Genomic DNA, 21,471 nt, shown 5'->3' on the forward strand with positions numbered 1-21,471 from the left:
AAAGTGGGCTCAGTAAGGCCCTGCATGTAGAAGGGCCCAGCAAATGATGGCAGTTTTTACCAGCTTGTGGTCACCGTATCAAATGCTCTTTTGCAGCAATTCTGACGACAATATGTTGAAAAACATTGAACTGTTTGATAAGCTGTCTCTGCGCTTTAACGGAAGGGTCCTATTCATAAAGGATGTCATTGGGGATGAAATCTGCTGCTGGTCCTTTTACGGTCAGGGCCGGAAGATTGCTGAAGTCTGTTGTACCTCCATTGTCTACGCCACTGAGAAGAAACAGACCAAGGTAAGAGCCTCGAGAGGACAGTTTGGAGTGGCTGTTCTGAAACACACCTGTAGAACTTCCTTTCACTTGAGCACAATACAGAGGGAAACGCTTTTAAAATGCTTTGGTTGGCTTGTGACTGCTCATCGTTAAAATATTTATCTTTTAGACCCTGCAAAGAGCCAAATGTAGGGTCCATCTGGCATTCCTTAGTTCCCTACCTTGCTGGCTTCCTTCCAAGCACGCTTGACTCCCTGACTGCGCTGGACTCTGGGGATCTCTTTTTATATCATCCTCTCCAAACCAGTAGGCTTGACCTGTCCTTTGACCTCTCCCACCGTGCCATTCCACAAAGCTGGATTGCTCTGCATAGTGCTGCTAGAGATCTGGTCCCCGCTTCATTGAATTTGCCTGCCCTTTTGGGGCTCTGCAATTGGGTTTTCTGTCTTTTTAAACTTTTAATTCACACTATACACTGTCATTTCTTTAACCTATCTAAGGGAAATCTGGCTATCCAGTGACACGCAGCAGGTCTGCTGTGGGCCGACGGTCATGCCTCTTGTCACCCTCGCACAGGAGGCTCAGGAGACTGAGCCTGTAGGTCCCCTACTCACGTTATTACTGTCCCTGCAGCTTTTGGGGGTACACAGCTCTGCATGAGACTGTAGCTGACCTCGAACAAAAAGCACATGAGAAAAAATCACATCACAAAGTAGAAACCAGAGTCTCTTTTTTAACTTATTATTTAAAATTTAAGCCGTACACAGAATTATAGTGTGGTGATCTCCCCTGTGCCATCATGCCACATCAAGGGCCATCAGCTCAGGCACTCTCACTCAGTCTGTATCTGCTCCACGTCCCCAGCACTGACAGGATGAATTGGACAACATATTTTATTCCTAAGCATTCAAAATTATCCTAAAAGAATGATAAGGGCAAAACACTGAGGTTCTTTTTGCTTTCAAAGATCCCAGGGGTGGGGGCGAGCCAGAATCATCTGCCTCTCTCTCCACATTGGCAAGACATCATACCCCTTTTCTCCTGTGACCTGTTTCTTTTAGGGCTGTGAATTCTTCCTGTAATTAGACCCCATTCTGTCATGGTTTGATTTTTTAAAATATGCCTGGGCTGCCTCTGCCCTTGGGTATTAAAAGGAGAGTCATCATATTGATTGAGCTTTAAAAGATTAAGACTTCTCATTTTTAGAGCTTAATAAGGAACAAGGGGATTTAGAGAACACGTGATCTGATCCCAGCTGTTTCTGGATTAGCAGACAGGTTCAGGAGTGGCGTGTTCTTGTGTTTGTACAGCTAGGTATTGGCAGAGCCAGGATGGGAAGCCAAGGGCCTCTTTCTTTCTCTTTTTGTTTTGAGAGAGAGTGTTGCTCCGTCACCCAGGCTTGCATACAGTGACGCAATCATATCTCAATGCAACCTTGAGCTCCTGGGCTCAAGTGATCCTCCTGCCTCAGCCTTCTGAGTAGCTGGGTCCACAGGTGCATGCTACCACACCTGGCTCATTTTATTTATTTTTGTAGGGACTGGGTTTCACTATGTTGCCCAGGCTGGTCTCAACCTCCTGGCCTCAAGTGATCCCCCCACCTTGGCCTCCCAAAGTGTTGGGATTACAGGCATGAGCTACTGCGCCCAGCCCGTGTCACTTGACTCTCCTCTCTCATCTCCAGTCTGTTACTGAGCCCTACTGGGAAGTTGTGTTTTTGTTTGGGGCTGTTGGTTATTGTATTTGTCAGTTCTCAAGTGCTTATTTGGTTTTTCTATCTCCTTGCTGAGACTCCCTTTGTTTCCATTTGCTCTAACCCTTATTTACTGGAACATGTTAATAATAGCTGCTGCCAGGTCTTTGTCAGGTAATTCCAAAACCTTGTGTCATCTTGGCACTGGCATCTGTGAGTTATTTCCCGCAGGAGTTGAGAATTTCTTGGTTCTTGTGTATTGAGAAATTTTGATTGTATCCTAAACATTTTGAATATTGTTAAAGGGCTCCAGGCCTTGTTTAAATCCTAGGGAGAACATTGATGTTTTTGTTTTAGCAGGCAGTTGACCCAGTTGGGCTCAGGCTGCAAGCTCTAACCAGCCTTCTGTAGTTTGTAGTTGCAATGACAGTTTGGCTTTCACAGCCTTCAAATCTGTCCCAGCTGTGTGCCACGCTGTGGCCCGTCTGTCCTGGGCAGTATCTCTTGCAGCATTCAGTTCTTTCGGGTCTGCTTACGCGGTTTAGGGGCAGATCTTGCAGCTGGGTGTGGGTCTAGGAGTTCATATACAACTTCACAGGCTGCTTCTCAAGCTCCTCGTCCTTTGTAATCTCCGCAGTTCTCTAAGCATCCCTGGAGTCCCCTTTTCTGATCAGCCAGCCAGAAAGCTGGGGGGTTTACTCACCCGCTTTGCCACCTACTTTCTGTGACCGTGCCTGTATTTTGGGCCCAGCAGCATGAAGATAGAAAAAGCAACCAGATTCACCCAATCCTGCTGAGACCACAGCTCTTCTCATCAGTAAAGAAGGTTCCTTCCTCAGAGTTTTGACTCCTGCAGGCTCTGGTTGCTGCCACAGGAATGCTCAGGTCCGGGTGCAAGAAAATAAAGAAAAGGACTGAGCATGGTGGCTCACACCTGTAATCCCACGCTTTGGGAGGCTAAAGCAGAAGGATTGCTCGAGTCCAGGAGTTCAAGAACAGCCTGGGCAACATAGCAACACCCTGTCTCTACCAAACATAAAAAAAAAAAATAGCTGGGCATGGTGGCATGTGCCTGTAGTCTCAACTACTTGGGAGGCTGAGGTGGGAGAATCATTTAAGCCCAGTAGTTCAAGACCAGCCTGGGCAACATATCATCACACCCATCTCTACAAAAAAATTTTAAAAGTTAGTTGGGTGACTGGGCGTGGTGGCTGATGCCTGTAATCCCAGCACTTTGGGAGGCTGAGGCGGGCGGATCACGAGGCCAGGAGATCGAGACCATCCTGGCTAACATGGTGAAACCCTGTCTCTACTAAAAAATACAAAAAATTAGCAGGGCGTGGTGGTGGGCACCTGTAGTCCCAGCTACTTGGGAGGCTGAGGCAGGAGAATGGCTTGAGCCCAGGAAACGGAGCTTGCAGTGAGCCGAGATTGTGCCACTGCACTCCAGCTGGGGCGACAGAGTGAGACTCCGTCTCAAAAAAAAAAAAAAAAAAAAAGTTAGTTGGGCATGGTGATGCATGCCTATAGTCTCAACTACTTGGGGAGGCTGAGGTGGGAGAATCATTTGAGCCTAGGAGTTCAGGGCTGCAGTGAGCTATGATTGTGCCACTGCACTCCACCCTGGGTGATGGAGCAACACGCTCTCAAAACAAAAAAGAGAAAAGAAAGAGGCCCTTGGCTTCCCATCCTAGCTCTGCCCCAAACCAGCTTCACAAACACAAGAACACACCGCTCCTGAACCTGGTCTGCCAATCTGGAAACAGTTGGGATCAGACCATGTGGTCTCTAAATCCCCTTGCTCCTTATTAAGCTCTAAAAATAAGTCTTAAAATTTTAAAGCTTAGTTAGCCAGAGCCCATATCTAAAAAAAAGGAAAGAAAACCAGGATTTCCTCCCACCTCTCTGCTGTTAGACTCGGTGGCCTCCCTGGCCACTAGAGACCTTCTGGAGGTCTTCTGTCCTGGTGCCATTTCAGGGTTTCAGGTTGCATCAGTGCTGGCAGCGGCAAAGAATAAACTCACCGTTGGGCATTACTCCAAATTCTGTCGTTCCCCCATCCACCTGCCACGATTTACTTCTGAGTCCACAGTTAGCTGCTGCGTGCATCGCATCCTGGCTTTGTAGTGTCAGTGAGGAAGACGGGGTAGAGTGTGCCTGCTCCGTTTTTCCCAGAACTGGAACCTCTGAATTCTACCCTGAAAGTGGAGTCTAGTCTGATCGAACGTGTGGGACCTGCTTATGTGGCCCTCCTCCTGTTCATCACACCTTAACCCTGAAGGGCAATGAGCAAACACAATGATTTGCCAAGGAGGAGGGCTCATGTCCATTTCGTGGGGGTCCCCAGCTGGACCCTGTACAAAAAACTGCTTTAGAGACTGCTTTAAGGTGTGGACGGACTTGTGTGCAAGGTTGCACCTCTGTTAGGAGAAGCATATGAGCACTGACCTAAATGTCCATCCAAGTACGGTTAATTGCATTGTCGTGTTTATATTTCCTTGTTCCAGAATGATCTCTAGGTTAAGTTAGGGACAAGAGGAAGACATGTACAAGTGTGTGTGGTGGGCCACCTTGTGTTTTGTGTGAATAAATATATGTACAAATATTGACATGCACAGAATCTTTGAGAGGGTAAAATGATGAGAAACTGTACCTTTAAGAAGGGAAACTAGGGGCAGGGGGACCTGTTTCTCTGCATCCCCTTGATTTTCTGTGCATTTAGCGCCACATGTAAGTGTTGCCATTGAAAATATCAGTTTATTTAAAAATAATACTGGTGGCCTTCAGTGGAATCCCAGGGGCCTGATTTAGTCTGGCGGCCCTGCTTAAAGTCCAGGTGTTGGCAGAGAGTGTGGGCCGTTAACTTACCTACCCTGTATTTTGTGGGAACACAGGTGGAGTTTCCTGAAGCCCGGATTTATGAGGAGACCCTGAACATTTTGCTATATGAGGCCCAGGACGGCCGGGGACCTGACAATGCGCTCCTGGAGGCCACAGGCGGGGCGGCAGGGCGCTCCCACCACCTGGATGAGGACGAGGAGCGGGAGCGGGAGCGGATCGAGCGCGTGCGGCGGATCCACATCAAGCGCCCCGACGACCGGGCCCACCTCCACCAGTGAGCAGGCAAGAGACCGAGCCGCCCTTTTCTCACCGCCCCCACTCCCTGCCGTGCTACACCCAGATCCTGTGCAGGCTGCCGGGCCCCTTCTGCTTCCCTTGGAGCCTGGAGATACTTTTGTAACAAGTCAGATGATTATTTTGGTATTGCTTGACAAGGCAAATTGATTGTCTTGACCCAGGCGTATGACCCCTGTCTTTGAACAAGCTGTGTCCAAGATCTCTACTTTTCATGAGAATCTGAGACTCTTTGGAGCCAGGCTTTCTCGGTTCTCAGAGGAAAAGTATGAATGTGTGTGAAGTGTATGTGAGAACTTTTGTTTGCAGTATTTATTTTTGTGGGTGTCGACTTCCCATATGGGCTTTTTGGGTGACACTCCCTTAAGGGTTCAGTTTGACAGTTCCGAGAGTTGTTCTGCAGTTGGAGGCCACCAGAGGTATCTGAGCTCCCTGCTTCCTATTTCATAATCTTCCAGCCCCAGCAGGTCCACTCCTGGTTCCTGTGTGTTTGGCCCGGACACAATTCCCACCGCTTTGCTAGAAGTGCTTTCTGCCATGTCGCTTTGGGCCTAGAGCTTGTTGATAATTGCAGCTTGTGGCAGTGGAAATGTGGCTGAATGAGCATCTAAATCGTTGTGACCAGTGCAACTTTGGGTGCAAGGTTTTGTTTAGGGAGAAAGCCTTTGGCCACCTTGGGCTGGTCTTTGGCCTGGTGCTCACTGGGACCCCACGTGTCTGCGTAGGAGCAGAGCTTTCCATGGCAGTAAGTGTCCAGCTGTTTCTGGTTCTTTCCCCAACTCCAGCCCCTTCCAGTTGTTCTCCTGGTTGACCTGACTCCACTCCAGGAAGGCCATCTGACCCTGTGACAGGCATAGCTCATAAACTACCCCTCCCTGGGATCCCACTCCTCTTCCGCCTCCTTCCCCATGAAGCTGGGCTAACTTTCTAAGTCAGTTGGCTTAGAAATTCATTGTGGCCCAGACCCTTTTTCCTCCCAGCCTGGCATCCAGGCAGGGACACCCTCACACCACCAGCCCCAAGGAGCTTACCTGCTGTAAACACAGACCGCCTTGTCTTTGCCTCTGATTTTTACACAGTGTAGAGTGGCCAGCAGTGAACAGGTTGAGGATGTGCGGGTTGATAGATACCTTTGGGTCTGCTTTGTGTCTGTGTTCATGTTTAAGGGATGTGTGCGACTGTGGGTGGGGACGTGTGATTATGGGGCACAGGTGGCCCCTGCTGGAGCCCGGCTGGGTGCAACACCCGTGTAGGACAGGTGTTCTCAGTGACCTACCTCCCAGGCTCCTCTGCGCCTGCAAAGGAACAGGAGTGAGTCGTGACTGACAGGGGTGGTTGAGACTAGACTAGGTAGAGTAGTTACCAGGAGATGTGAATGTGTGTCAGGTGATGGATGGGTTTGTCAAGGGAATCGTTACCGTTTTATACCAAAGGTATTAACATGGGCAGCCTTTGACATATATATTCCAAAAAGCGAGTTTATATTTTCAAACGGTTTTTACAGCTTAGACTTTGTACGTACTGCCCTGCCTGTGACAGTTGTATGCCTTCATTTTGTATCCAACAGCAAAGCCTACAATAAAACTTGGAAACAATCATGACTGAATGTCAAAATCATGTATTGGGCAGACGCTTTTTAAACTGTCCTGTGAGCAACTTTTATATTAGGCCATTTGGATTTTATTAACTGCTAAGGAAAGAGGGCTTACAAAATAATGTTTCGTAAAGATTTTATACTGTTTAAGTTTTAAACACCAACCCTGCCTTTTGGGTTGAGCTTTTTTAGAAAGTCGAGTATCGGCCCTGAAAATGGAAAATCCATTGTATACATTTTTTTTTTTTTTTTTTTTTTTTGAGGTAGAGTCTTGCTCTATCGGCCAGGCCGGAGTGCAGTGGCACAATCTCCACTTACCACAACTTCTGCCTCCCGGGTTCAAGCGATTCTCCTGCCTCAGCCTCCCGAGTAGCTGGGATTACAGGCACCCACCAGCCCATGCCCGGCTAATTTTGTGTTTTTAGTAGAGATGGGGTTTCACCATGTTGGCCAGGCTGGTCTCGAACTCCTGACCCCGTGATCCGCCCGCCTTGGCCTCCCAAAGTGCTGGGATTACAGACATGAGTCACCACACCTGGCTGCTTAGTTTTTTAAATGTCTGTATGAAGAATGAGTTTGTGGAACAATTTGATTTGCTGTGGCCTCTATGCCTAATGAGCTAGTGTTTCTGGCAGCTCTCTCTACCCTCACTTTTTCTCCAACTTTGCACCTGTAGTTTTGAGTCTTTGTCTCTCTGGAATATGAACAGGTTTATAAAACATTCCATGGTGAACAAATTCTGTCGGCTGCATTATAGCCATGAGTAAACAGACAGCATTGGCTGGTCCAAGCTCTGTTACTGAATATACAAGGAACTGATTTTTCTTATGTTCGCACTAAGGGCAAAAACCAGTATTTATAATGTAAGCACTAGCCAAGTAAAACATTGGCCCAAGATTTGGTAAAGAGTCAGGTTTCACTGCAATGTAGTAACTACAATTTTTTTACTAATTGGAACAGCTTTGGTGTGTTGTAATCAAGGTTTTTGTTTGTTTGTTTTAAATAAGCCATTTGATTGTGGTGACTGGGGCCCACGTCCGAGACAATTCCTGGCATATTCTGTCACCCTCCTGTGGGGGGAATCACTGTGCGGGGACCCCATTCCCCAGTTAAAGTGTGTCTTTGTACCTTACAACAGCGATTCGGACCCGAGTGTGAACAACGCTCAGCCCTCCCTCTGGAGCGTGTGCTGTCTTTAGGGCTCTACCCAAAGTCACTGTAACACAGTTAAGTGTGTCATTAACCTTTCCGTCTCTGCGCTATAAAAAAAATGCTCAAAGTTTTAGATGTAGCCACTGTATGTTGTGCAGACATTTGTGGACATGTAAAATAAAAGTCATAAAATGCTTCTGTTTTCTGGGTCTTTTCAGACATGCCTGGCATAACCGGGCCCCTCAAATGTGGTTTTCAATAAAGGCAGGGCCCCCACGTTCTGCCTCACCCCCTTAAAGTCGCTCGGGGTGGAAGGGAAAGACGAGTCATGTTTCTGTAGTGTTTGAAGTCAAACGCCAAAAGGAAGTCTTGGGGTCAAAGGCTGCCTGGCTCGTGAAAAAGGGTGAATCAGCTGGTGTTACCACTGATTTACTGTTATGGGGCAGACGGCTTCAGTTCACCAAACCCAATCCCTTGACACATCTGAGTTCCATTTATGTAAAGCAAAATTCAAATTTTGCAGCTTTAGGAAATTTCCTTTAGTCTCAGACCATGCACAGTAAGTCATTGAGAGGTTCTTGGAAGCTGAGACTTGAAGCAAAACCATGAGGCTAATGGATTGAAACAAGAGTTCAATTCCTACAGCATGTTGCTGGGCACAAAAACATCACCCAACTTCTAAATAAAGACCAAAGCACTTCTCATATTAAACACTGAAATAAATGAGCTACACATATATTTAATTAAAAATAAGATCATTACCTAAGTTTTGGTGAATGAGTGAGTGAGGGTGGTTGTAGCGGTGGCCGCATCAATCAGTGAATAAACGCTTGCAAAGGGGAAATTATAAGGAGCCCCTCCCCAGTTACAAGTGTGACGGGCTCCCTACATGCTTTTGCACTGTGGCATTTATTGTCCATTTGTGTGCTCATATGCTTTATATCCATTTTTCTTTTACAATAAAATTCGCATTCATTCGTTCTCTAACCTGCATGTTCAGGGTTGCAGATGGCCAGAGCCCAATCCCAGCAGCTCAGGGCACCAGGCGGGACCCACCCTGGACAGGATGTCCTCCTCTCACGGGGCTCACTCACGCACCCACATGCACTCAGACTGGGACTGCATAGACACGCCAGTTCACCTGATACATACACCTTGGGGATGTGGGAGGAAACCAGAGCATCCAGAAGAAACCCAGAGACATAGGGAGAACGTACAGACTCCACCCAGACAGTGGCCTTGCCCAGGAATCAGATGTCTTATCAACATAATGAAGTGTTATTTGAGAACTTACTGTACACAGTATTGCATCATGTCTCGGGGCAGCTTGACAGAGGTAGAGAATCTTGCCCACCCTCTAATGACACGTTGGAGTGCCCATTAAACATAGGTCCTGTCGAGGGTGTTTAGAATCATGCCTTTGGGTGACCTGGGGTCTGTGTCCAGAAGGTGACAATTTAATAAGGTGCCACGAGGCAGCTGAGAAGCTGGGGTTAGGCTTTGGCCTAACTAACGCCCCTCAGTTTCTTCAGATGTGATCCGTTAGTGCTGCGGGCCTGGTTCCTTGAAGAGGTAGCCAACTGGATCCAATCCCTGCTTCCCCTGTAATTTCCTCAGTTGGAGCAAAAATGGCGGTGGTAGAGGTCAGATGTCATCCTCTATCAGGACTTCCTCCTGACCGACACCTGGGAGAGAGTCACACTTCAGTTTACAGCCCTGCCCGCTCCCTTTGCTCAAAAGGAAACAGTTATCACCTCAACTGTCACCATTAGCAAGGTGGGTGTGGAAGGCCTGTGAGAAGCCAGTGCCACCTCCCATGAGATAAGCCAGACTTAGAAACTGGCGCATGGAGGCCTGTCAGCCTCTTCAGCCAGAACCAGTCAGGGAGGAAGACAGACTCCATGTGACTCCAGAGGAGAGAGACACAGTCTCCAGGGTGTCACTTTTAAGACAGCATGTAAACTAAAAAGACACCTTATAGTCTACATCCAAAATGATTTATTTTAACTTGTCCCCAAAGGAGTTCATTGTGTCTAGGGGCAATTATTTTTTATCTACAAAATGATTTTATTTTTTTGAGACAGAGTCTCACTCTATCACCTAGGCTGGAGTGTAGCGGTGCCATCTCAGCTCACTGCAACCTCTGCCTCCCACATTCAAGCAATTCTCCAGCCTCAGCCTCCCTGAGTATCTGGGACTATAGGCATGTGCCACCATGCTCAACTACTTTTTGTATTTTTACTAGAGACAGAGTTCATCATGTTGGCCAGGCTGGTCTCCAACTCCTGACCTCAGGTGATCCGCCCATCTCGGCCTCCCAAAGTGCTGGGATTATAGGTGTGAGCCACCGCACCTGGCCTGCAAAATGACTTTATAGGTAAATCCACTTAAATTTCAATGTGTATGAGACACTCCATGTTCACAGACCATTTTTTAATTAATTTGTATCAAAATTCTTTGTATAATACAAGAAACATTTTAAAGATATAGCCCCCTCTGCTTTTAACATGTCGTTTTTCAGCAAAACTGGATCAAAACAAGCTCCATGTATTACCTGCCAGCGAGGACCACTGGGATGCTCAGCCCAGCATGAGCACAGTCAGGGAAGGCAGCATACTTGTGTGTTCAGGCTAGACTTCTCTCTAGCATAGCCATGGTTCCCAAACCTCTGTGCTTGTTAGACCCATTTTATACCAAAGGTATTAACACGGGCAGCCTTTGACATATGTATTCCAAAAAGCGAGTTTATATTTTCTTACATATTTTTTATGTATTTCTTACATACTTTTCTTACATTTATATTTTCTTGCATCCTGAAGCCCAAGCCACACCTCCAACCAATTAAGTCTCAGTATCTGGGTGGGACGCAAGCACATTGATTTCGATGTGGAGGGAAGTTATGGATAGCCACTGTAATGAGCATAAAGCCTTCATCCAGTGAAAAGTGAGACTCTGCTATTTGAGAAGTGTCTTATGTCAGTTTCTGGTTCCCTGACAACTTAAAGATGGTAAGCTTTTCTTCTTTTCTCATTCAGTGTTTAGACGTATATATCTCTGTATCAATTTCTTCCTATCTTACAGATGTAGAATTAGGAATAGAGGGCAGAAATGAACTATTACTAGCTTGTGAATCCAGTCAATCTATAGGACTGAAATTGGTAGAACTTTAACTTACATTCTATAAAACGGCTTACTTCCCTCCCAGAGACGGCCACTCACCACTGTTAATTGTCCATTTTTATTTTTATAGATTTGTTCTTCTGGTCCAGTGTCGAAAACTATTGTGCCTTCTTTTCCCGGACTAATAAAAAACTGTAAACTTAAAATACACAAAGTGACACATTACTGACATACTGTATTTTCTTCTCTCAACCTTTGGTCTGCAAAAGAAATTCACTTACGAAATTCTACTAATTTCAAGATCAAATTCCTGTTTTATTACAGTGTTTTATAGCATATTTGAGGAAAGGAAGAACGCTGTTGCCACAGCTGGGTAACCTACATGTTTCGGTAGTTACCGTGAAATCAAGTGAGCACATTCAGTTCTTCAGAGGGTCAGTGTGAGGTCTGCGGAACTACTTCCATGTCACGCTGAAGCTCTGAGGGGCTGAGTATTCCCTCAGAGGTACAGCAACACAAAGACGACACATTTCAAAGCACTCAACTCTCTCTCCTTATTCCACCTACAAATGTGCTCCTCTGGTTGTTAAAACTTGGAACAGCACAGGATGAGGGAAAAGAAACAGCTCTCCAGGATATCCTGCCTTCACTGACTTCATTTCTCTGGAACCCAAGATCACAGGGATGAAGACGGAAAAAAGTTCTTTATGGGAGGGGGCGAGGATGTAACACTAGAGGCTTGTTTCTCACCCCTTACTGGTAGAGATGGTGCTTGATTATGTTGGAAGCAGGAGGCAAGCAGGAGTGAAAACAATATTTGTATCTTTCCTGATCTGTAATAATTTTTTTTTTTTGAGACATTGTCTAGCTCTGTTGCCCAGGCTGGAGTGCAGTGATGTGACCTCGGCTCACTGCAACCTCTGCTACCTGGGTTCAAGTGATTCTTGTGCCTCAGCCTCCCGAGGCACAAGAATCACTTGAACCCAGGTAGTGGAGGTTGGGATTATAGGCGTGCACTGCCAAGCCCAACTAATCTTTGTATTCTCTTTTTTTTTTTTTTTTTGGAGACGGAGTCTCGCTGTGTCCCCCAGGCTGGAGTGCAGTGGCGCAACCTCGGCTCACTGCAAGCTTCGCCTCCCGGGTTCACGCCATTCTCCTGCCTCAGCCTCCTGAGTAGCTGGGACTACAGGCGTCCACTACTTCGCCCGGCTAATTTTTTGTATTTTTAGTAGAGACGGGGTTTCACCGTGGTCTCGATCTCCTGACCTTGTGATCCGCCTGCCTCCGCCTCCCAAAGTGCTGGGATTACAGGCGTGAGCCACCGCGCCCGGCCTGTATTCTTAGTAGAAATGGGGTTTCACCATGTTGGCCAGGCTGGTCTTGAACTCCTGGCCTCAAGTTACCTGCTCGCCTTAGCCTCCCAAAGTGCTGGGATTACAGGCATGAGCCACCATGCTCGGTCTTAATAAACACTGTGACATTGAATTACTTCCTGAGCTGAAGATGAAACCACCTACCTTCCTTGAACAACATTGACAATGTTCTCCTTCTTAACCAGCATGACGAGTTTAGTAACTGCTTCAAACATGTGTCCACACTGCAAAACGGCATCCCCCTGGGGTGGGGAGGAGACAAGGCATAATTTCAGTATTCACAGCTTAAAGAAACAGACACACCGACAGACAAGTTTCACGGTGGTCAACTTAACATTTTGGCAGTATATCATTTCTGTCTTTTAGTAGAGACTGGTGGCTGACAATTACCTTTTGCTTGTCCTCTGGTGAAACATGAATGACTAAGATTCCGTCTCTCAGATTGCTGGTGGAGACACCTTAAGACAGATCCAGAGTTAGGAGCCAGGAACTAGACAGCTTGACGTGAGTACAGAGAAGAAGAGATACGCCCAGGGGCTGCCCAACCCCATGCTTCATTCTCCTAGCTGGGCCCAGAAGGATGAAGGGCATACTTTAGAAATCAGCCTGCTAGTGGGCTCCGATCGCCGTGGAAGAAGACTATTGCCAGTCTGGGTACTTGAGTAAAGTGGTGCTATTAATATTTATGCCAGAATAAGGGGTGCAGTCCAGGCTGGGCAGCGCCAGGGGAGGAGGGCAGATGGTTTTTTTGTTTTGTTTTTTTGGGGGGTTTTTTTGGAGCCAGAGTCTCACTTTGCCGCCCAGGCTGGAGTGTGTGGCGCAGTCACAGCTCACTGCAACTTCGAACTCCCAGGCTCAAGTGATCCTCCTGCCTCAGGCTTCCAGTAGCTGAGACTACAGGTGTGCATCGCTACCCCGGGGTTTATGGGCACCCTACACTTGTGTTTCCCGTTTGGGAGCTTCATGACTGGACTTTCTAGTAGTTGAGTCAACTCAGTGCATTGTTTTAAGATTGCCCACTTCTTACCTTTGAGAGCTGAGTACTCTATTTTCTGCTTGATTTTGGCAAGTTCCACCACGTAAGCTGCTTTCTGAGTAAGAATGAGTTGCCGCTGCCGTGCTTTGAAGCCTTTTCTGTCATATTTAATGACTGGGACACCATACTACAAGGGGAAGGTGACTTCATGGCGGGGAGGCGGGGCAGAGTACTGAGTTTCTTGCTACTCAGACCCCAGTAAAGTGATGTCAAGCATTCAGAGAAGCTCAAACAGATTTATAAAAATATATATACATACAATTATATATATATATATATATATATATTTTTTTTTTTTTTTTTTTCTGGCTGTCTGCATGGTGGGGATTTTGATTCCTAGCTCTGCCTAGCTGCATGCCCTCTGAGGAAGTCAAGGCTATGGCTACCTGCCTTGCAGGTCTGCTCTGATGGTCAGAGATGAAAACTTTCACAGCCACAGTGTAATCCAATCCAGGCACAGTGGCTTCTATTCTCCAGGAAACAAACAAACAAAAAAAAAAGTGGGGCAGAGCAGACACTGGCACACATGATCACCAGAGCTGCACCTGCTGCTGTGTGCCAGGCAGCAGCCTGAGCACCTCCCACCCACCGACTCATTCATCCTCTCAGTAACCCCATTATCCTCATTCACAGAAGATCAGAGGCACCAAGAGCTTAAGTGACCTGCCCAGGATCTCACGGCTGCTATGTTCAAAGCCAGCGTCAGCGCCCAGGCACTGTGGCACACTGCCTCTCACCAATACGGGGGTGTTTCATGATTAAGTTCATGGCTACACTTCACTCAATTGTGTAGGAAAGCAAACCAAGACAGTTTGTAGGGTGACGGGGGGATCATGAGAACAGCAGCCATGATCTAATCATCATTTGTTCCCCATCATCTTAGTTAATACCCAAAGCCTCACAGTTGAGAGCCCCGGCTGCCCAGCTGCACCCCTGCACTTAAGTAGTGCGCCCTTTATGGAGAAAGCTGACCCTGCTCTTAGACTCGATGAGGGAATCCTGTTTGAGACTGAGGACACACATTGCCTTACCTGGATCTTCTCATGGCTAATTAGCTGAAGCACTTTGGGATTAATGTCTCCTTCATCTAGAGAGGGAACCAGAAGGCCATGAATCATCACTAAAATACCAATCCTGCGGGAAAGTCACTGGTATCTGCTAGCTTTGTTATGCACCTCTGTGCCAAGATCTCAGCTGGGGAAATAGTCATCAGGAAATGCTGCAGAGTTGAGCATCTTCCTTTGACTTATTTTATTTTATTTTTTTTTTTGGAGACAGAGTCTCGCTCTGTCTCTCAGGCTGGAGTACAGTGGCATGATCTCGGCTCACTGCATCCTCCGCCTCCTGGGTTCAAGCGATTCTCCTGCCTCAGCCTCCTGAGTAGTTGGGACTACAGGTGCATGCCACCACACCCTCCTAATTTTTATATTTTAGTTGAGATGGGGTTTCGCCATGTTGGCCAGGCTGGTCTCGAACTCCTGAGCTCAGGCAATCTGCCCACCTCGGCCTCCCAAAGTGCTGAGATTACAGGCATGAGCCACCGCGCCCCACCCTTTGACTCCTTTTAGAATTGGAAAGCCAAATACATAGGCTGGAAAACGTACTTACTTATCCGACTGTTGGCAAAGGGTTGATTTAAACTTTCTGTGTAGCCGTCTTTCCTTCCCCTGAAGATTTCACTTGTAACTACCTTTTGCTGCATCTGGTAATACACAATTGAAAGTATAAAAATGGTAGCCACAGGCTTCTTTGGGATAGAGGAGCTCTAGACCCATTGATGTCACATCCTTTGCTGGATAAACTGTGGGAGCCTTGTTACCCTGGAGCATATAAGTCAGAACACCTTCCTGGCTTTGGCCAAAATGCCCTAAAAGTCATATTGGTAGAGACTGGGTTGACATTTCTGCTTGTTCTCTTACTACCTTCCTGAAAGTAGATTTTTCAGAGTTCCCAGAGCAGTTTCTTGTAGATCAGGGATTGGGAAACCAGAGCCTGCGGGCCAAACTCAGCCTGCTGTCCATTTTTGTAAGTAACGTTCTATTGGGACAGAGCCATGCCATTCATGCACACATCGTCCATGGCTGCTTTCTCACCGTAGCAGCAGAGTTGAGTAATTCCAACAGAGAAAGGCCACAGACCCTGAAATAGTACCCTTTACGCAAAAGACCCGCAGGTTAGCACGGCGAAAAACAGATCTCCAGCAGAAAGGGGTCTACGTTCTCTGCTCCCGCGGATGAATGGCAGGAGCCACTGCGATCGTTTTCCCATAGTAACAAAGGGAGCCGTGCTGACTACAGTAACAGCTGGCATTCATCCAGGGCTCTCTGCTGGTCTACCTGCAATTATCGAACATTTCAAGGCATGGGACCAGCATGACCCCCTGCTTATAGGTGAAATGGTGGATGAGGAGGACTGACACTCAGGACCCACTCTCACTCCCTCCACCACCTGCCACCGCAGACATCATGTCCCTACCATTGCTTTCCGCTCAGCTGTGATCCCCCGGCAGTACTTCTGCACCAGGTTCCTCACGCACATTTTCCTGAGCAGATCTGATGCCTGTGTGGAGAACATACTTCTTTCCACTTGCCTCACTCACTCCCTGTCTGGGGCTGTGGCAATCAAAATGAAGCTTTTAAAAAAAAACTGCTGTATTCAGTTTGATTTCAAGCACAGTGTTAATATTTTATATTTTATAGTCAGAGCAGCTAACTGGATCCTCTCCCAACTTTTTGCTGTTGCTTAACTAATTATTCTCAAACTTGAATATGTTTATGACTTTCCTGCAGAACTGGCTATAATGAGATTCCTGGAGATTTTGACTCAGTGGGTCCAAAGTAGAGCCCAGGAATCTTAGAACAGCCCCACCTCTAAGTTCCAGACACAGAGGGTCCTCAGACCATCTCTTGAGAGATGCTGTTCTAAGTAGGCTACGTCAAGAATAGAAACCATTTGAAAGTGCTCTGTCGGCTGAGCATGGTGGCTTACACCTGTAATCCCAGCACTTTGGGAGGCTGAGGCGGATGGATCACTTGGGGTCAGGAGTTCGAGACCAGCCTGGCCAACATGGCAAAACCCCGTCTCTACTAAAAATACAAAGATTAGCTAGGCGTAGTGGCGGGTGCCTGTAATCCCAGCTACTCAGGGGGCTGACCCATGAGAATCACTTGAACCTGGGAGGCGGAGGTTGCAGTGAGCCAAGATTGTGCCACTGTGCTCTAGCCTGGGTGACAGAGCAAGACTCCATCTCAAAAAAAAAAAAAAAAAAAAAAAAAGTGCTCTGTTCAAACAACCTCCAGTGGCTTTATAATGTTAGTAAGGACATCACGAGTTCTAAGGAGTTCAATTTCTTGTGCAGCATCCTTGGGAAGAAGGGCTCTGCCAGGGCAGCCCTTTCAAGCCAAAGGGAGGCAACACAAAGACATATGAGAGTTAAGCTTCGTCAGTGCCCGTGTTACTTACATCACTGGAAATCCCATATTAGTCCTTACATTTTCCAAGATGCCAGGAGGTCTCAGCCAGCTCTTGTCCAGGACAGTCTTTGGAAGGTGATACCGGAGATTCAAGATGTAATTCTTCCGCACAAACACGATAAATTCCTCATTGTCAGGACAGAGGGGTTTGTTGCGACTGATGAATCCCTTGATGAACCTAAAAAGGAAAATGTTTTCTTACTTTTCTGGACCATTTCTTCACTGAGATTTACATTCTCTTCCCCCTTCTTTGATTCAAAGGAGGCCAAAGTGGTAGAGGCTGTTGAGATGACCACATAGGCCAGAAGCCTGGAATGTAGGCCCCAGGCCAAATCTGCCCCACACATATGTTCAGTTTCACCCACACGGCCTTTTGTTTTGTTTTGAGGAGCTTTAATTAGTTGCCAATCAAAAAAAGTTAGGAAATAGTGCATAAAAGCCAGATTTCAAGGCCGGGCATGGTGGCTTATGCCTGTAATTCCAGCACTTTGGGAGGCTGAGGCAGGCGGATCATTTGAGGTCAAGAATTCGAGACTAGCCTGACCAACATGGTGAAACCCCGTCTCTACTAAAAATACAAAAACTTTAGCCAGGTGTGGTGGTGTGTGCCCGTAATCTCAGCCACTTGGAAGGCTGAGGCAGGAGAATCGCTTGAACCCAGAAGGCGGAGGATGCAGTGAGCCTAGATTGCACCACTGTACTCCAGCCTGGGTGACAGAATGAGACTCTGTCTCAAACAAAAAAACAAACAACAACAACAGCAAAACTCCAAAACCCAGATTTCAGTGTTCCTTGAAAATTCAAGCCACCTGGCTACATTTCCCTACAGCGGCAGTCAACTGGAATGGGCTAGTTACTGCCCCACCTTGAGGTGGACTGAGCGTTCCAGTTTGCTGCAGTCTCTACCATGCCCTGTTGTCTTATCCCAGCTCATGAGATTCACTCACTTTACCTGCCTGGCATCAGAAGGCATTTGACTTTGTGACTTTTGAGCCAGGCTAAGAGAAATTCCAAATACATTGAGTTGTGATCACCATCAAATTCAGCTCAGAGCAAAGGGATGGGCCCGAATTCCTAATGGCATTCTGAAGGGAGTTTTTCCTTTCTGCACAAATCCAAAAATCACAAAGAACTCATCTACCTCCATGACCATCCCCTGCAGGGCACCAGCGTTTAGTGACCTGTCCTCTCTGTTGTACCTGAAAACTTACTTTCTGATAATCCGCACGGCCCACTTTCTCCTTTGGATTGCCTTCCGAGCCAGAGCCCCACGCCAGTGGGCTTCCAGTTTGATGGCTGAAAGAGTTCACTGCTGGCATTAGAAGGTGAGCACAATTGTATGGAAATACAGAAGGCTTTTCCAGAAGGCTTTATCCATTCAACAAACATCTGGACTCCCATCACAACACTCTGTTAGCCTCAGAGATGGAAGGTCGGATGATCGTCATCAGTTCTTACCTGGGAGCACTCAGGCAACAACTGAACCAGGGGGAGACAGAACAGAGGGGCCTATGGAAGATTTCCGGGGAAGCCCCGAAATTACATGAGGGAGTCATTTTCCCAGGGTCTTTTTCAGCCACAGCAATGGCACTTGTGATGGTACAGATCAGTCTTCCCACCATATTTAGTTTCACTGGGGTTTACTTTTAGTTGTCTACATTAAAAAATTGGGGTACACAAATTAGGGCACATAAAACTTAGGTTCTGGCTTATTTCCCAATTTTTTTTTTTTTCTTTTTGAGATGGAGTCTCACTGTCGCCCAGGCTGGAGTGCAGTGGTGTGATCTTGGTTCACTGCGACCTCTGCCACTCAGGTTCAAGTGATTCTCCCACCTCAGCCTCCTGAGTAGCTGGGATTACAGATGTGCACCACCACACCCAGCTATTTTTTGTGTGTTTTTAGTAGAAACGGGGTTTCGCCATGTTGGGCAGGCTGATCTCGAACTCCTGACCTCAGGTGATCCACCCACCTTGGCCTCCCGAAGTGCTGAAATTACAGGTGTGAGCTACCGTGCCTGGCCTGTTTCCCAATTTTTAAATGCTCTTCAGATTTTTTTATTTTTGAGTATTCAGATTTTTTGAACGCTTTTCTTTTAATCCTCAGAACAGCATTGTTTCTATTACAAAAACAAGCAACTTGAATCAACCCAAATATCCATCAACAGAACAGTTAAGTTGTGGCATACCAATAGCTCAGAGGCTGGCCCACTACAGCCCGCCGCTTGTTTATGTAAATAAAGTTTTATTTCAACACGGCCCTGCCCATTCATTTACATATCATCTAAAGCTACTTTCCTGCTACCATGGCAGAGTTGAGTAGCTGTGACAGAGATCATAAGACCCCCAAGTCTAAAATACTTCCTATAATGCTGACCTCTGCTACAGTGGAATACTATGTAGCTATGAGCAAATGAATAACTTAAATCTACACACATCTCCTGGTTGAATTTCAGAAACAATCTGGAGTGCAATAATGTCACCCAAAATACCAAGAGTATAGTTTTAAGTTTAAAACATGCCAAATTATAAACAGATTATTAAGAGATACATCTGTAGATAGTGAAACTACTGAAGAAAAACAAGAGAATGATTAATGCAAAATTCAAGAGAGTGGTTACTCCCAAGAAATGTATGCGTATGGGTGGGAGTATTGTTTGAGAACATGACTGGGGAGGGACAAAAAAAAGGAAGGGCTTCAAGGGTACTTGTATGTTTGAAACCTTTTTCAAAAATTATTCTTTTGTTTTTTTTGAGACAGGGTCTCACTTTGTCACCCAGGCTGGAGTGCAGTGGTTCCATCGTGGCTCACTACAACCTCTGCCTCCTGGGCTCAAACAATCCTGCTGCATCAACCCTCCAAGTAGCTGGGACTACAGTTGTTAACCACCACGCCTAGCTAATTTTTGGGTTTTCTTGTTTGATTGTTTTTTGGCAGAGACAGTGTTTCACTATGTTGCCAAGGCTGGTCTCGAACCCTTGAGCTCAAGTAATCCACCTGCCTCAGCCTCCCAAAGTGCTAGGATTATAGGTATGAGCCACGGCGCCTGGCCCACAAAATTATTCTTTAAATGTACACATATTGTAGGTCCAATAAAACATGCCTGTGGAACAAATACAGGCCACTATGTTATAATCTCCAATCAATAAGGAAAAATGAGAAGAGGTCCCAGAATTGGACCCCACACCAAGGTTTTAAGGATGAGCAGGGGGAGAGAACTCACAGATGTGCCCCCAGGTGCCAAGCAGATGAGAACGGGAGCAAACTCATGTGCTTCTTTCTAATTCTTACCTGCTTGTCTTTTTTTCACATATTCTCTCCTTCCTAGGCAGCTTTTGTATGTGGCTTGGATTCTTGCAACTTGAAATAAAACAGATGTTTTGGTGAAAGGGCTTTGCATTTGTGCATCTTTGTGGCTGTGACCTCCAGGGGTGTTTGGGGGATAACGGAAGGGGGCATCAAAGGCCTGTGTGTAGTGATGTTTCAGGAAGCCATTTCAGCACTGCAGACCTGAGAGCTGGCTGGTTACATGACGCCTGGCTCCCAGATGCTGCCTGGGAACTGGAGTTTCCTTCCTGCCTTTCCTTTTCCCAGGGCAAGGAACAGACCTAGTGCTAGGAGCCCCCCAGTTCCATGCCAGGCATTGGGTTTCATTCTCATACCCCAGCCCACAAGGCAGGCATCATCAGCACAGTTTACAAATGGGCATGCAGGTTCAGACAGATGGTGAAGATGCTTGCTGGGCAACACAGCTAAGGAGGAGCACGAACCCAGGTCTGACCACAGAACACTCTCCCTCGGCTTCTCAATCCTGCATCCACTCCCTCCACACAGCAATCTAGGTCCTATCAGAGGCCAAGCTCATGAAGGGCCTTACAGAGCAGCCACGTCCTGTTCCCTGCGAGCCGGTTAGAGATGCTGGCTCAGGCCCCGCTGGCCTAACTGTGGCCCTTCAGCCACATCCCCAGCCATTGGTGCCCACTGCTACGGAGGTCAGAAAATGAGACCACCAAGCCTTGAAGCCAGATACACCCACGTTCAAACCCCAGTTCGGCTGCTTACTCGCTGTGTAGCCTTCAACAAGTTACCAACATCTCCGTGCCTCAGTTTCCCTGCATAGAAAGTGAAGACAGTAACACCCATGTCACCTACCTCATGGGTCTGTTCTCAGAACAGAATGAGACCGTGGTATAAAGGACTTAGTGTTCACCTGGCGTATGGCAGGCCCTTAAATGACTCAAGAGTGCTTCTTGATAGACCGATTACATTTCAAAGGGGACGCTCCCTCCCCCAGCAGTTTTGATTTTTTACTTTTTGCATTTCCCCATCTAACTTTTCTCATTAACCATTCCCAACAAACCCCCAGGCTGCAGGCTTTGAAGCTACACTTTCCAACATCAGACACACAGACAAGTGACGTTTTGGAAACGTTAATTTAAAGGGGCTGGTCTCTCATGGTTTTATACCCTAGTAGTGAACAACAGGATCTGATCCAAACGAGAACTGAGACGGCAGAACAACGTTTATGTATCTGCCTGCATCTGTGACTGACCTCCAAGCACTCATGAAAACAGAAATTCACAGGGATTTTATCATAATCCCATATCTCGTTGCTAGTTTCCAAAG

The 21,471-nt window shown here is 46.8% G+C and overlaps 2 protein-coding genes across 16 annotated transcripts in view; one reads left to right on the top strand and one right to left on the bottom strand.

Moving 5' to 3' along the window:
- The window catches only part of LOC105493451 (potassium channel tetramerization domain containing 10), a 32,111-nt gene extending 20,921 nt beyond the window's left edge, over positions 1-11,190 (top strand). For 7 of the 10 annotated variants that reach the window (XM_011761122.3, XM_011761117.3, XM_011761118.2 and 4 more), the window contains 2 exons: positions 97-292; positions 4,859-8,041. In XM_011761122.3, the coding sequence (XP_011759424.1) occupies positions 97-292; positions 4,859-5,083 (421 nt within the window). In that variant the 3' untranslated portion in view covers positions 5,084-8,041. Of the gene's footprint in view, positions 1-96; positions 293-4,858; positions 8,042-9,462; positions 9,622-10,664; positions 10,854-11,095 lie in introns of those variants that run through there. The other 3 variants (XR_011608858.1, XR_011608859.1, XM_071071166.1) reach the window with 3 other exon arrangements.
- The window catches only part of LOC105493449 (myosin IH), a 138,493-nt gene continuing 125,337 nt past the window's right edge, over positions 8,316-21,471 (bottom strand). For 4 of the 6 annotated variants that reach the window (XM_071071164.1, XM_071071162.1, XM_011761109.2 and 1 more), the window contains 10 exons: positions 20,137-20,205; positions 18,059-18,143; positions 16,866-17,025; positions 15,850-15,933; positions 14,983-15,076; positions 14,406-14,461; positions 13,366-13,501; positions 12,729-12,796; positions 12,483-12,580; positions 10,804-11,164 (listed from right to left, as the gene is read on the bottom strand). In XM_071071164.1, the coding sequence (XP_070927265.1) occupies positions 11,017-11,164; positions 12,483-12,580; positions 12,729-12,796; positions 13,366-13,501; positions 14,406-14,461; positions 14,983-15,076; positions 15,850-15,933; positions 16,866-17,025; positions 18,059-18,143; positions 20,137-20,205 (998 nt within the window). In that variant the 3' untranslated portion in view covers positions 10,804-11,016. Of the gene's footprint in view, positions 9,531-10,803; positions 11,165-12,482; positions 12,581-12,728; positions 12,797-13,365; positions 13,502-14,405; positions 14,462-14,982; positions 15,077-15,849; positions 15,934-16,865; positions 17,026-18,058; positions 18,144-20,136; positions 20,206-21,471 lie in introns of those variants that run through there. The other 2 variants (XM_071071163.1, XM_071071165.1) reach the window with 2 other exon arrangements.

Source organism: Macaca nemestrina, chromosome 10, assembly GCF_043159975.1.
Source record: "Macaca nemestrina isolate mMacNem1 chromosome 10, mMacNem.hap1, whole genome shotgun sequence".
NCBI lineage: Eukaryota > Metazoa > Chordata > Mammalia > Primates > Cercopithecidae > Macaca > Macaca nemestrina.